At 34.0% G+C, this 16,314-nt stretch overlaps 1 protein-coding gene across 1 annotated transcript in view; it reads right to left on the bottom strand.

Annotated features, from left to right (window-relative positions):
* Nucleotides 1–3,796: 3,796 nt before the first annotated feature.
* CMSS1 (cms1 ribosomal small subunit homolog) overlaps nucleotides 3,797–16,314 on the bottom strand; it is a 192,840-nt gene continuing 180,322 nt past the window's right edge. Inside the window, 7 exon segments of the mRNA XM_070942746.1 lie at nucleotides 3,797–3,979; nucleotides 6,638–6,726; nucleotides 7,495–7,582; nucleotides 8,218–8,278; nucleotides 8,889–8,991; nucleotides 12,002–12,061; nucleotides 13,718–13,847. Of these exon segments, the coding sequence (XP_070798847.1) occupies nucleotides 3,896–3,979; nucleotides 6,638–6,726; nucleotides 7,495–7,582; nucleotides 8,218–8,278; nucleotides 8,889–8,991; nucleotides 12,002–12,061; nucleotides 13,718–13,847 (615 nt within the window). The 3' untranslated portion in view covers nucleotides 3,797–3,895.

Genomic DNA, 16,314 nt, shown 5'->3' with positions numbered 1-16,314 from the left:
GATGGGCGTTTCATTCCCTGATAAGGCATGACAAGTTTAATCTGTGCCTGATTAGTATGAATACATAAATCATTTAGTCTCATCAATAATCATTCGATACTCCATAGGACTGATGGGCCGAAGAAAGATAGTGTTTATTACTTTTTGAAGTCATTGATACTACTAACAGTCTGATTAACAATTCATAAGGATAGTCATAGTACTGTAAAGCAAACTAAACATGAAACTCTCATTTTTAGCAAGTATTTATACAAACCTGAAATTGATCTCTGCAATGAATAAACAAATTTCTATAAATAAATTTGTAAACAAGAATTACCAGAAAAACCATATAGTGTTAATCATTCTTTTCTGGTCATTCAAGAGAGTAACTTCATTTAAATATTGCTCTTCTGTTCATGTGAAATACTGTCTAATATTTTTCATTTATTGGCTGTAGATTCCCTAAAGCTGGAATTTGCACTAGAGCTTTTTATCTATTCTTTTTTCAAAGACAATATTTCTCTTGCTTGCCTAGTAAATGATGGATTTCAGATTTGGTCCTCTTACCTATTCACTAGGTAGCTTTCTTTTTCAGGCTCAGGTTTCCCATAAGCAAGAATCAATCTGTGTTGCAGGGCTATTTTGTGTGGGTGTGTTGTGATTTAAGACATCCAAACTGTAATATAAATATTGTTATATTAATATTAGACACAGAAAGCTTTACAGAGGATTTATTAGCTGCAGATGTAATATTTTCAGCTAAGAATATAGTTTATAAAAAATAACCACCTACCTACCCTATTGTAGCTTTCTCCCACAGTAATAAAACTGTAGGCCTTGAAGATGGACTTTTTTATATTGAAAGGTATAATAAGCACATCAATATATTGTGCATACATTTGCAAATACAGGTCAGGATTTTCATACATTTATAAATGTACAGCTTTTTTCCCAAATGTTTTTAAATACTTTTATGCCTCAAGAAAAACACCCTGGTAGCTTTTAAATTGTGAATTCTGTTTTCAATTACATTAAAATGTGGCAAAAAAAATTAAAGACAAATTGCTGCTTGATGTAGACTGAGATTTAAATTATTGTTAATGAGCTGATCATTTTAAAAGTTCAAAGTTACGTGTTTAGCTTAGAATTAAAGGTACTTAATCTTGTAATTCTCTTTCTCGAAATGTATATATTTGAATTGATTAGTGACCTTATGTACAAAGAAAAGTATTGAACACAAACATATTACATTGCAAATGCATTTTCCTTTTTACCATGTTTAACTATGTATCAAGAAAGCACATGAAAAAGTGCTGTTTTATACTGTATTTATCAGCACTGTAGTGATGACAAAATCGAATATCCTTTGATATACAATAGCCCAGTTTTATGGACTTTTAAATGTGTTGTGAATGTATAAGTCAAAAGACTATTGTGTATAGTGTTGCTAAATACACAATATCTTAAGTTAGCTCACTGGTAAATTTAATCATGACAATCACAACTGTGTAATATAAAATGTTTAATTTCAATTCCATAGAAATTTGCTCTTGTGCCTTACTCCATTCCTCATGTTTTTATTTATACAAATTATATGTAAATTATTTTTTATTCTGTAACTATGGTACTCTAAAGGCTGAATGTGTGAGAACAAGTGATGTATAGATTTTATACTTCTGCATATTCTTTGTATTCTTTCTTTTATGTGATTCTTTCCAACTCATGTGAGTAAAATACCTGCCAGAATGGACTGAAGAAATTTGTGTGTGAATATAGGATGGGTGATTTTCTACTCTTAACTCCCTACTCTTGCAGGAGAACCTATACTGTTCTGTAAAAATGGTTGCCCATCTTCTTGAAAATATTCAGTAATGGAGCACCCTCAACTTCTGGAGACAATCCACTGATTGTTCTCACTTTCAGGAACTTTCTTAATTCTAGGTTGTATCACTCTTTAATGATCTTCCATCTGTTACTTCTTGCCCTTAAGCTCAGTTCTGCTGCTGTTAATAGACTTATTTGCCATTTTACACCAAATCATATTGGAATGCTATGGATGTAGCTTGTGGTTATAACAGAGACAGTTCCTGATAGCATATAATTTAATAGTTCCTGTTTGTTATCAAAGCACATTTCTAGAAAGGAAAACACAAGGAAAGTAAACCAAATATTTAAGTGATAATGACTGTTTTGCAGTTATCAGTTATAACTTTCATTTTTACTCTTGGTTTACAAGTGGAATTGGAATCTAAGTTCTTCAAACTGAATTGTACAGGTGCATTTAATGATGCAGATCAAATCTTGATACTTTAATATTTCATAATTATACTAATACTGTATATATTTATTAACAGTATTAATAGATTAACATTAAAAATAACTACATACTTAGTTACACGACCTAAAATGTCAAATGGCATAAAATGAGAAAAACCATTTCAGCTAACTTCCCAGTGCCTAGTGAAATAAAATAACCTAGGCTTGATAAATAGTACTGAGTCTTCTGAAACTTGTCTGCTGAAATTCTAGTTATTTTTTTAAAAAAAGGATTTTTAATCTAAGCCAATTAAAATGGCTATATGTGTGCATATGCAAAACTACAATTTTGCATATGTGACATTTCCCATAAATGACTACAAAATATCACAATTAAATGCCACTAAGGCTGCTTTCTAATTTCTTACTAGAATTTACATACATTTATGTAAAGTGTCTAATTGGAAGTATGGCATATATTCAGGCCATTAGCCTTAGCTTATTTACAATATACAATCAAGTGGATCTTCCTTTTTATGTTCATAAAAGCTTTTCACATCAAATATTACAACATCGTATAAGGAGATACATGAGAAATGGAAATGTATAAATACAGTATATATGTCAGATGAAAACAGCGTTCTTAAATTACAGCACCACTTTTTAGGTACTAATGCCAGGTCCTACATATTGGCAAAAACAACCTTCTTGCAAAATTCTTACATTTTTTGTTTGCCTTAAGTTAATACTGTATCTCATAAATGAATTTGAAATGTGCAGAGTGGTCATTGCTATAGTTCAAGGAAGAATGAATGCACATAGTCATGGGTGATTATTTTCTTAGAATGTACTTTCTTACCTTGGCATGTCCTTACCTCAGCATACTGTAGTCACTGTATATGTTACTATATTAGGTAATATCTATAACAATTTTAAATGTAACTTAAAAGCTTTTAAAATAAAATGCACAATGTGGGATGCTTATTTTGTAAAAAAAAGAAACTTGCATAGCGTAAAGCAGGAAAAATATTTTTTAAAAAACTGAATTCCTTTTTTTAAGCTTGCTGATGCTGGATAGTTCAACAAAACTAACACTTTTCGCTCTGTATCAAGGGTCTTTTAATTGCTAGGACAGAATACATATACGTACATACATATTCTTCCCAATGCAAAGGAGCATGAGAAGAAATTATTCTTTGCTTTAAGGGTTGCATAATGACTGAATTTTGAGGGAAACTGGATTACAACCTCATTGTGAAGGTGACAACAGATTTAGAATATTTTCCATATCTGATAAGAATCCCCATGTTTCTCTAGCACTTTTCAAGGCAAGCTATTTTTTATTGTGTTGCAGATGGAGTGGGGGCAGCTTGCAGCTAAGATAGCTTGTCTTGTAGTAGATATATGATTTGAATCATGTTTTCTAATTATTTCAATTCATTTCTCTTAGGTATGTGATTTTAAAACAACTTTTAGGCCTTCTGTGATAGAAATTTGAAAAAATTACAGTGGAGATCTTCACACAAAATATTGTTTTATTACAAAAGAATGATGGACAATAAAAGTATCTGCACACATCTTCAGCTTTGTGCACTTTTAAAGGCAGCTCAACACAGCAGAGGCCGACAGATGATAGAATGAACTACAGAAATAATCATTAAAAAAGTCCCAACTTCACAGAGCCATTTCGGCATAACTTGATTAATTCCATTTCTAGAAGCTCAATTGTTTCTTTTTTTATCTGAAAAAAAAATTTACCAGCATTACAATTAATGCACTTTTTTTTTTACAAATTTAAGCATACAGAGCTAAAAACCTGCAGTTCTATTTTAATATTTGCATAATAGCCCCTATAAATATTTAGATATCAAGTACTAAGTGTTAATTAGCATGCATAATAGGTCAAACCTGCAGAAATCGTTTACTAATTAACTATTAACTAATTAACTATTCTAAACCAGTAGCTTAACTACAATAATTAAAATTTTCTGTAAAAATTCTTGAACTTGTTTACAAAGAAAATTTAACATACTTGTTTGAAGTTTTAGAAAATCTTTTTTAATTTTAATGGGGTGAGTAACAATTACGTACTATCACTAAAGAAGCTAACTTAAACCAATTTCTAGTGGGGTTACTGCTATACTTTGCTGCTCATTAAAAAAAAATTGGTGACAAAATAAAGTGTGTCACTCTGGTCAGCTAAATGCTCTATCCCAGGTTGTTTGTGAAGTTGCTAGGTCTTGTCCCAGTGACAGGAGACTGAGTCTGGATGGGAAAAGATGGGTAAGTGAGGGTCTGGATGAAGAAGATCCTTTGAGAGTGATGTATCTTGGGAGGAAGGTCTACCACTGAAGAGACATGTCTGTGATCTGAGTGTACTCTTGGACTTCTGGTTCCTAACACAATAGAAAGGCAAGGAGACCAGCATAACTAATATGCCATTTGCAGCCCTACTTTTATGCAAGAACCTTTGTACTACAACGCATGCCCTCATCATTACTTCCTTAGATTACTGTGATATGTGCCACAGCTGGCTGCCTTTAAAGACCACTTAGAAGCTTTACTTGGTCTAATATGCAGCAGTTCAGGTACCTCCTAGTGTTCGCTAATGGAAGCCCATTCCTTGTGTGCCATGGGCCCTGCATTGACTTTCTATAAGAGACTGGCTACAATTTGAAGTATTGGTTTTATCTATAGAATGCTCTTTATATCTTAGCATCAGTTTACATTCAGAATTAGCCCAAATGCTTTGAGGAAGCTCAAATTTGTGGGATGGAAGAGCTCAGAGGTACTGCTTTTCTGAAGAAGTCCAGTCCTCTGAAATAGCCTCCCATTAAAGTTTCAACCTTGACAGAGGCTGTTTTGGCATTTGAGGAATGACACCTGGTTTTGGATTTTTTTTTTTTTAGATTGTTAGGATTTTATTACTTTATTTTGCTTCCAATGGTTTTCATATTCCATAAAGCTGATGAGAGTTCTGTGAGATTGCAGTAAAGAATAAATGTAATAAATAAAATAAATGTAACTTTTTAAAAATGAAAAACATCCAGAAAGAATGAAAAGATACAATTATTGCTATAAGGACATATTCCTGCAGACACCAGCATCTTTTTAATAGATGTTTTATTAACTGTAGTAGCTAATATGTAAATTTCACATTTGAAAAAAGGCCACAAGGGGGCACATTGTCTCTTTAGTTTTTGACATTTTTGTAGACCCTATTAGATAACTTTACCATTATTATAGGAAAAGAGTATTATATATGTTTGTATATAAATGTGGCATTTTTCAATTTATTCTTTATATTACTGTCCTTTTTAAAAAAATTATGAAATATGAAATTTATGTATTAATTGCAAGAATAATAATGTAACTTATTTTAGTTATTCTGGATGGAAACTTTATATTCAGATGTCTTGCTTTATCACTGAAGTTTATTTCATAAGTACAAGATTAATTAGTGTAAGTGTTAAACATTTTTAAAAACTCCCTCTTTAGATAGAGATTAGGATTTGAAAGCAGGATCAGAAATTCTTATCAGCAAATCAGCCAAAGATTTGCTAAATGATTTCTAGATCTGTTTTATGATCAGCTATGATCTACAATTGCTGTACAATTTGAGAATAAGGAACTAAAGTATCACTATTTTGATGAGTTCAGATCAAATTGTTCTGAGATAGGCTTTCCCTCAAAATCTGGCCCCTTACTTTTAATATCCTAAAGATCTGTACAGGCTTACTTTTTTTGTAAAGCAATTGTGGCTTGAGATCCTTATGTTGCATTGCTATCTTTATTTTGATTTTAATATTTTTTCTAATTTTAACATGTTTTATTATTTAGATTTAATTTAAATTATGGTAATTTTATGGGTATTGATTCAAGATAAAAACTTGCTATCTGCCAGGAATTGTGAGAATTTTGATGATGATGATAAGTCAATTGTTTATCAGTCAATGAACAACTGGCTGCAACTTTTGTTATGTAGACTAGAAATGATAAATATAGGTTTGTGTTTGTATTATATGTGAAATGGGATATAGTCTTATAATCTGTAACAGAAATTGTAAACAAAGCAACTTTTCAATTTGGAATGTATAAAATGGAACTTTGAGGAACTTTTAACCTCAGAGCCTTCTTTCGTTGGGGGTGTTACTTGGAACTCTGACACCTACTTCCCTTCTCTTAAAAGTCTAGAGCAGGGGGTCAAACTTGCAGCCCGCAGGCCAGATGCGTCATGCGCTGGACACTCCCACGCCCGGTTTAGCGAAAGGGAAAAAAGTCCTGATACATCACATGACAACGCCGTGACGATGCGAGTTTGACAGTCCTGGTCTAGAGTATAAACTAAAATGTCACCGTCAGCATCCAACAAGCAACATGCAGAGACAAAAGTTTGTACCTCTGGGATGTCAATTAATCTTCTTAACTTCTGATCCCTATGGTTCCAGTCTAAGATAAAATATTTCAAGGAAGTCAGCTTAAGGCCTTCTGAGGAGAAAGGAAAAATGGCAATGAAGACAGAACATTTGCATGTCAAAATGATTCTTAGAGTTGTTTTGTTGCTATTCAATTCCAAGTCAGGTAACTTTTGCAGATTTAGCCCTGTCCATCGCAGCTGTTTAAAGCGAAGATCCTGATAAGCTTCTGAGTATGAAATCTTCCCATTTTGACACAAAAGGAAGAAAAGCCAGGTCTTTTAGCCTTACGGAAGGCTAAAAGGGTGGAAGCCTGCCGAATTTCAGGGGGCGGAATGTTCCATAGTTCAGCGGCTGCGACAGAAAAACCATGCTTCCTGGTTCCAATCAGAAGACAATATTTGGGGGAAGGGAAGGGTCCTTAGGGAAAGGCGGTCCCACAGGTAGCCCGGCCATATGCTACATAGGGCTTTAAAAGAGATGACCAGCATCTTGAATAGTATCTGGAAAGAAACTGGCACCCAGTGTAGCTTGCGCAACAGAACCGTTAAATGAATAAACCTAGGGGCCCTATTACTGTATGTGCTGCTGTATTCTGGACCAGTTGAAGTTTCTGAATGGTATTCTAGATGGGCATGAAGTGATACAATTGCACACACAAAAGGGACAGGGTTTGTGTCATGACACTGCTTTAATGAATTCACTTAACACCTTCTGTGCAGCAGTTCCTATACCCGTTCAGTAATTCTTAACTTTTTAAAATTATTCCTATGATTGGAATAGTTGAGAAATAATTATGTTTCATTTTCACATAACTTCAAGTTATACTGTAACTTTCTACCTTGTTGTATTAGTGCTTTTATCCTTCCAGGTGTCCCAACTCCCACATGAACAACATCTTTTTCCAGTATTTGCATTTGTTCTTGTATCTATTTCAAGAAAGCAGAAAGGGGAAAAGGTAGGAGACAAGAAACTTAATTATAACCATTTCTTCTTTTTTCCTAAAAGGTTCAAAAGCATACTACATGATAACTCTATATGGAAATTCAATGTTGTTACATGGAAAAACAACACAGCAAAGCTAAAAATCTATAATTGAGCCAGATCTACTTTATGGCAGAGCCCAATGGTTTGTCAACTTGTTTTCATGTAATTGCTGATTTTTCATGTCTGAACACAAATTGTTTCTCAGTTGTTCTCCTGCTCCAAAAGTCGTACACAATGCAGAATTATGTACACATGTTGCCTTTTTTCAAATGTATGCTTCCTTGGCAAATGAAATATTATGTATTTCTTTAGAGCTTAGATGTTCTATGCCAGTCATCAAGCTATTATGGTAATTCACACACTCCTTAAAAGAAGAAATGGGAGGGAGGGAGGGAGGGAAGGAAGGAAGGAAGGAAGGAAGGAAGGAAGGAAGGAAGGAAGGAAGGAAGGAAGGAAGGAAGGAAGGAAGGAAGGAAGGAAGGAAGGAAGGAAGGAAGGCTATATACATATACTTGCACAAAATATACTGTATTTATGTTTAAATAAAATTATAGTACTTCCCTTTGACTGTATTTACCTTTAAATGTTTTGCAAATAATTTCATAACCTTCCCATCTCCTTTGAATGTTGCCATTGATCTAAGAAAGAATATACTGTTAATAAAAGAAAACTGAAAACATGAAAATGACAGAATTTTTGCACTAAAATTAGAACACCAAATGTATCCAAAAGAAAATGAAAACAGAAATATATATATAATTCCATTCTGTAACTTGAAAGCCATACTTATGGAGTTTTTTTTTCCTCAGCCAGGAGGAAAAAGGAATATTTTTGTTCTGGATGCAAGAAGGTTCAGGTTCCGATCCTGAAGACTCGTGCAAGTGGAAGCTAAGTCAAGACATCTTGCAGCTGCTTCTTTCAAGTTTTTCACACAGCCTACTGATAGCTAATGTCACCTGACTTGATTAGGATGCAATGGATTAGGATGCATTTATTATTTCATTTCCTGAATTAATACTTTGCATATATGAATCACTTTTTATTTTTAAAAAATGCATAAAAATGCAAAATATAGGCTGGGACTACACCCAAGTATGTTTCCCAAGTATTGTGAGACCAGGATTTAGAGAATGACCCAATCCTATTACCAATAGTGATTGAGAAAACTTGATACCCTAGTTGTCCCTTTAATTCGGTGGTTTTGAGGAAAACCTTAGAAGGATTCTCTCCTAGTGGCAAACAAGATACCTGATGAGTTCCAGACACCGGAGAGCAGAGCTGCAAATTACCAGCATCACCACTGATGACTTCTCTGTGTGGTTTTTACGGAGCTTTGCCCATTTAGGACAGACTGAAATGTAAAAAACAAAGATTCAATAAATGCAGTAATGCGACATTATATTAGAAAATAGTGAGGTAGCCTGCTAATGGAGCACAGCCTGTGCCTACACAAATTAACTAATGTCCTAAATAAATGGATCACATAACAGCTTCTTTATTTTAAAAGTAGATATACAGTGTACCAAAAGCCAGAAAGCATAGGCCAATCACAATGTTTTATTAACTTTATTAATGTTACTGTACTTAGGAATGTTCGAAGATCATGTATCAACCAAGTAAGGAAGTATTTAGAAAAAAATCGGCCACAAATTTGAACATTTAATGTTATTTATATAATAAATTTATAGGATCTGCCTGACTTTTGATATATTCTGTAATGAGAAATTAAAGTGCATCCTAAATAATAGCTTACCATACTCTTCTTGAATACATAAAAGAATAAAAAAAAAGAAAAATACTAATGAATTAAACAAGAAAACAACTAGCAAAGTTAAGTATACATATTAATAGATAAGTTAAATAGAAGATAAATAGAAGATAATATTCTATAATATTATTATAGAATATTTTATACTATGCAATCCCAACTCTTCGAATTCCAGTGCTTTACATTAAAAAGTAGACAATGTGTAGTCATGCAAGAAAAAAAAGACTCAAATATTGTTATGGTGGAACTTAACATGAAGCCCACAGAGAAGCTATGCCATTGTCACAAAATTCTAGAAAATACAAACCCTTGCTCAATCCTGCTAATACCTTGGCTATAATCAGATTGGTCATTACATAAACTATTGTCAAATAATGCGAACTTTCTTAAGAGCAACTTCACCAGGCTATTTGACATTAATATAACTATCTAAATTCTGTAAGCAGTTTACATTTTTTGTCACTGGGATGTGCCAAATGAAGATAAAACACTCTCGATACAAATTAAGTCAAAGATATAATGTATAATAGCGTCAAACTGAAGATCTCTACAAATGTATTTGGATAAATCTGCTATTTAAGTATGCAATAACTATTGTTAGGAATCTTTACTCTATTAAAACTGTATCTTAGAGACATGAAATTTAAAAATTGGAAAGAGTCTTAGAAAACATCTAGTCCCAGCCCCTGCAAAGTCTTAAAGAGGCATATTTTTCACAGGTAGTTCTCAATTTACAAATGCAATTGAGTCTGGTATTTAGATCGTTGAGTGAATCTTAAATAAGATGTCATGTGACTACCCATGTGACTGCTTTGCTCAATGACTGCAATCCTGGCACTCCTGGATATAGTCATAAGTGATCATACAGGCCATTAAGTGAACAGAGTAAGGACTGCAAGGTGATTCAGGGAAACGGAAGACACAATGATCAGGAGCTGAAAATCCTCCCTGCCAAAATCCAAGCATTTCATGTGCACATGACCTGCGCTGGGCCTCCTACGGCATCTCTCATCCACCTGGAGAACTGACTACTGTATCACTTTGCTTTCTGCTTAGATTTTGGTATCCTCTTGTCTAATTAAGAATCAGGGACTCACTGATTGAATTCAGCTCCCCTTCATGCCTGATTCCATTCAGGTCCCCCTTCACCTTAATTCTTTCAGTGGCATGGAGAAACAGAGCTGAAATTGTTAGCATGTGGGCTGTTTCTCCATCCCACTGAAGGAGTTCAACTCACCTCCATGTTGGAAGGGAACTTCTGCGGGGTGCAGAAATGGAGCTCAAACCATCAGGATAAAAGTTCCATTTCTGCACCCTGCAGGAAAATGTCATCTCTCCTCTGCAAGTGGAAGGGTGCAGAAATGGTACTCAAATCATTAGGGATTGAACTCTGTTTCTCCACCCTACTGAAGCCATAATAGATAACTATTGTTGCTTAATGCTGTAACTAAGGACTTGGATTACATTTTCAGGCTTCCTCATTGACATTCTGAGGAGTTGACAGAGTAAATTGCAAATGGCAAGCACACAATTGTTGGCACTAGGCATATCTGTGAACAAATTGCCAAGCACCCAGATCGTGATCACATGGCTACGAGGGAGAGCCAGCACAATGGTTTACAACAGCCATAAGTGTTCTATGGGCCATAAAGCACCTTTCCAAGACTGTCATAACTTCAGACTAGCTCTGCTATTTGCTAAAATGATACTCGCAATATAATCAACTTATGTCCCAAGCATTATTTAATCAATAATGTTGCTAAAATAGCATCTCACTAATTTAATCAGTCTCAAAGATTTACCTCCAATGTCATATAAACCAAACAAGTTTATATTATTATATTATTTCTTCTGCAAAAAAGAATGGGCAAGAATTTGAAGGCATGATGTGGCTGAGAGTTACATAAAGCCCAGGGATCATCCATTTTATCAGAGGAGTTTCTGTATTGGCTTCATCAGATTAAATGGAGACTGTAAGTAAGGTGCATTTTTTCTTTTTCATTATTGTTTTTATCATAATCTTTATTATTTATTTTTATTTATTTATTTATAATTTAATTTATATACCGCCCTTCTCTCAAAGGACTCGGGGCGGTGTATAGCCAATTAAAAACACAGAATACAAACAACAGTTTTAAAATCGTTAAAAGTATTAAACAATTTTGGCCTGAATTTAAAACCCAAAATGGGTTTTATAAGCTCTCAAGTGTAATATTTGTTAGTATAACTGAAAATAAAGCAACTTTATTGAAACTTTATGAAATTTTAACTTTGTTTCAAAATTAAACATATTTAAGTCCATTTTTCAATTCAGCTTTAACAGAGGAATTATTAAAATTGTTTGCTCTCCTTATTTGGATTTTGATTATCAGCATTCAATTACATACAATGTATATTATGAATATAGCATGTGAAACTAGAAGCTACATTGTTCAACATGACAGAATAATACTTTATACTATAAAGTAAGCATTTTCTGAAAAAGCATAATATAAACACACAATTAACATAAATGTGTATATTATCTCAAATTATTTTAAGCCTTTTAAGAAAAGAATGACATAGAACGACTTCTGACTAAATTACTACTTACTTTCTTTCAGGTAGGAAGAAAAGCTGTGGGTGAGATCATTGGCAGGGAGGAAACAGGAATCTGAAACCATAATAGACAACTATTGTTGCTTAATGCTACAGCTAAAACCTTGGATTAAATTTTCAGGAAGCTGCTTTGTTATAAGCCAGGCAAAATACTCTTTCAGAAAGCAGAATTTTGCAAGCACCCAAAATTAATAACAAAAAGCTTTAAAGTGGATTAACCAAATGATGGGAACAAATATTGAACCCAATTTAGATTCTTTTCAAAGTTATCTCTCCATTATCCTTAAAGATATTTTTATTGAACTGGATGTATTTGTGATGAGATACTTTGTAGCTTTCTCATTTGAGACCAGAGTCAAGCATTATGACAAAACAGAATGTGCAAACTGTTAAGCCACTAGCCCAGCCCAGAACAGCAAATCCAAAGTGAGTTTCAGACTATCATTAGCCCTCAGCAACAATATTGCACAGGTATGCTATGTTGCTTCCCTTAATGGGATTTCTTTAGTGATTAAAAACATTCTAAATACAAAAACCCACATATACATAGGATAAATATAAATAAAAGATGTAAACTTCCTTCTTACAAATATCCATGAACATGGCAGGGCAACTCTATAATAAAAACTTTACATAGAAGCATTCTTAAATATCTCCAATAGCTCGTTATGAAATTTTGAGAATTATTTAGTGATTCCAAAACTTTTTCTCATTTTCAATCACACAGCTCTGTTATTTATAAAGTATTTTGTTAACTAAATAAAATAAGTATTCACATAGTGCTCTACATTCTATATTCCAGGACAATTTATTTAAAAGCAGAATAAAAGTATAAATCCATGACATATATAGCAAGTCAGCATGGACAACAATAATGAATTATTCAAATATAAGAAGATCACAATCTTGTACCAGAACTCTCTTGAAATTCATATCTTTTCTTCATGTAGAAATTCCAGTGAATCTTTCTTTCATTGTAATTACTGTAAATAATACCTTATTCAAAGATTTGTCACACTATAGGGTACTAAAAAAAAAAAAGCTAATAGAAATCAGGTATTGATACTGTATAGCAATGTAATAAGGCAATTGATTACAGGACACTGATTAAGACATTGTGTTATGGTGCATTAAGGTGCAAAACGGTGGAGCAAGCTAGCTGCACATCTTCTCGTTAACAAAATAATTCTACTCTGCTTTGCTAATTTAAATTTTATTCTATGCCTCAATTAAGTGATTCCAAAACTTTGATCAATTAAATCAATGAGATCAATTAAAAATATCTGAGAGATCAATTAAAAAGCCCTTGTTTATATTTATATAGAGTTTTATTCATTTGAAATCCTGGCTGCCAGGCATAAGATAGTGAAAGTTTGTGGTATGAGTACGAATGCCTGTCTCCCTAAGAATCCTATATATGTGACCCGTACAATTTTTATGATTATGCTGATGATAAATGTTCTGTCAAAACCACATAGCCATCATATCTTCATGTCCATATGGACTAATTAGTTCACACAAACATCACATCTCTAAAAGCAGCATATGAAAAGTCTAGGAGCTATCAGAAGGTATGTTTTGTTTATTTGTTTTTGTCAAACAATACTCAGAAATCATACACAAATAATACTTAATAAGAAAGAAAAGTTGTTACAAACTGTTTTTTTAAATAATATCCTGAGTAGTACCTCACTGATACTCTCCTTATTACCTGGCAGTTTTAATTCTTCCAGTTCAATCACAGAACGCTTAGCTCCAAAATGTTCATTGAGCATTTTTTGTACATCTGCTGGGACACCTGGCTTTGGTACAGTTTCTGTGAGAAGATCAGAAATTTTCTTCTAAAAAAGGAAAGGAAAAAAAGGAAAGCATAATCCATATGGTGTGGAGCTAATAAATACATTGCAATTTTTTCATTTGCTTCTAAACTAGACAATGATAGCCATTTATATCCTAATACTTGAAAAATGTTATTGCTTACAACAGGAATGTCAAACTCGCAGCCCACGGGCCGGATGCGTTATGTGCTGCCAATGCTCACCAGCAGTTTAGTGAAGGGGGGGAAAGTCGCAATATGTCAGTGATAACATGACACCGCGAGTTAGGTACCCCTGGCTTACAACAACAATAGATTCAGTCTTGACAAAATAACATGAATAACAATAAAATGATAATAAAAAACAAAACAAAAACAGTGCATAGTTTCATGAATAGCCTGAAGAATGTGCAGCCTTGCCCGTTTTTTTCATCCACACAAATAAATGTTTTTTGAATTGCTTACCATGTTTCTGTTACCAGACTTCCTAATTCTGCTGTTATGCAGATGTGAGAAAGTGCCTACTGGGAAAAATAATTATTTCCAGCAATCATAGTGGGGACTCCCTAAGAGTGTCAGGTACCTTACAGTTGCAAAGTGCCTAGAGGAGAGCAGCTTTTAAACTTGCAAGATTTTGTAAAGGTAGACTTATAATAAAGTAGCAGTAGCTTGACTGGCCTGTTTCCTATCTGATATATCTGGGAAGGTTGACATCAACTTTGCAGGTTTGAAAATGCAAAGCTCCCATTGTATACTTTATAGCTTGAGAACTTAGGGATAGTCCCTCTTGAGCCTCTTTCTCCAGCTATTATGTAGCTTTAGACTATACCCACTCTTACCTGATGGCAAGATGCCTCTAGGCAGCATCTCTTCACCCCCTTTCTCAAATACCATGGATGGTATTGTCACTTGTGAGTCATTGAAGATGTTTAGGGACTCTGCTTCATGGATAACAGAACTGAGACTCTGGTTAAATATTCTGGAATAGTTGGGATTGTTGCTTCCCTGCCTAAACTGCTGGATTCTATTGCCAGGCTGAGGTTTTTGGTTCTTGGAGAATATAACCTGCCACCTAGTGCTGTTAAATGTGGAGTGGTTCAGGAATCCATGGTATTCATGGCAACTATGGACTTTTTCAAAATAATGTATACCTGAATGTTTGTGTGTGTGTGTGTGTCACAAATTAGAAATGGTTTTTGTCTCGGGTCAGTTATAGGGTGATATGGCTTTGGAGACATTACCATCAGTCTGTTACATGGAAAGATCAGTCTTGGGTTGTCCTCTGGCTCACTGGGATCAGTCAACCCTACAGGGAGCCATAGTCTGTTAGGGTGGCCTACCTAGACAACTAATGACCCCTACTGGATTCCATAGGGCATGTGGGTTTTCCCCTGAAGATCTGTCTAGTAGTTCAGTTAAAGCCTCGGTTGCAGCCTGAATAGGCAGAGGCCCTGAGCGCCGCTGAAGAAAGACAAAGAGTGAACCTGACCAAACATTAGACTTATTCGGGCCTACATCATAGCGATAAGGGTGACAAAATGTATTTGCAACACCTATTTACCCTAAATGACTATTCTTTGCTTTTTAATATTTACTCCTCTTAAATTGCCAGGAGGAGGAAGATTTGTTGGATATATTCACTCCCTTGAGTTATTTGTAAAAATAATAAAGGCAAATATAAATAAATAATTGCAAGGCATAATATTCCATACAGTATTGCCTCTTCCCATCATGCTTTTGGTCAAATGAAGGTTTGATACATCACTTTTTAACAAGGAGATGAGGTGCACATTAGATTTCCATGCATTGAGTCATGTTATGGTCAGTAGTGCAACCAATTTAAGCGTGCAAATTAGGAAGTCTAATCTAGAAACTACATTTTAAACCAACACAATGTTGTCCGTATCCTATTACCTGGGAATATATGTAGTGATAAATATATCAGCCATCCTTTTTTTTTTTTAATTTGATTTATATGATGCCCTTCTCCGGAGACTCAGGGCAGCTTACAATGCGTTAAGCAATAGCCTTCATACTTTTGTATATTTATACAAAGTCAGCTTATTGCCCCCACAAACTGGGTCCTCAATTTACCTACCTTAGAAAGGATGGAAGGCTGAGTCAACCTTGAGCCTGGTGAGTTTCGAATTTACAGTAATTGCAGACAGCTGGTGTTAATCACAATGCTATCAGTCTGCTGAGCCACCAGGCCCTTGAGATGCTTTTTACTAAGAATGGCAAAATATGACTAATAGACTCAGAAAAATAATATATTTATTTTTATATTAGATACACAAATATACATATAGATTACATTCCAAGTTCAGTTCCACTTAGAATAGGATTTTTGGATAGAATATTTTAGATTATATTACAATTGTATTTTTCCTTGAACTGGAGGGAGAGTGAAAAGTAACAGAAGAAATATAAATGATATTGAGACTAGTTAATATATCATGTATTATTTTAAACAATCATTATTATGAAATAAA

The sequence above is a fragment of the Pituophis catenifer genome, unplaced genomic scaffold, assembly GCF_029215685.1.
Source record: "Pituophis catenifer annectens isolate HBS135680 unplaced genomic scaffold, rPitCat1.0.hap2 SCAF_4, whole genome shotgun sequence".
Classification (NCBI taxonomy): Eukaryota; Metazoa; Chordata; class Lepidosauria; order Squamata; family Colubridae; genus Pituophis; species Pituophis catenifer.
This window is presented reverse-complemented; position numbering and strand designations above follow the sequence as displayed.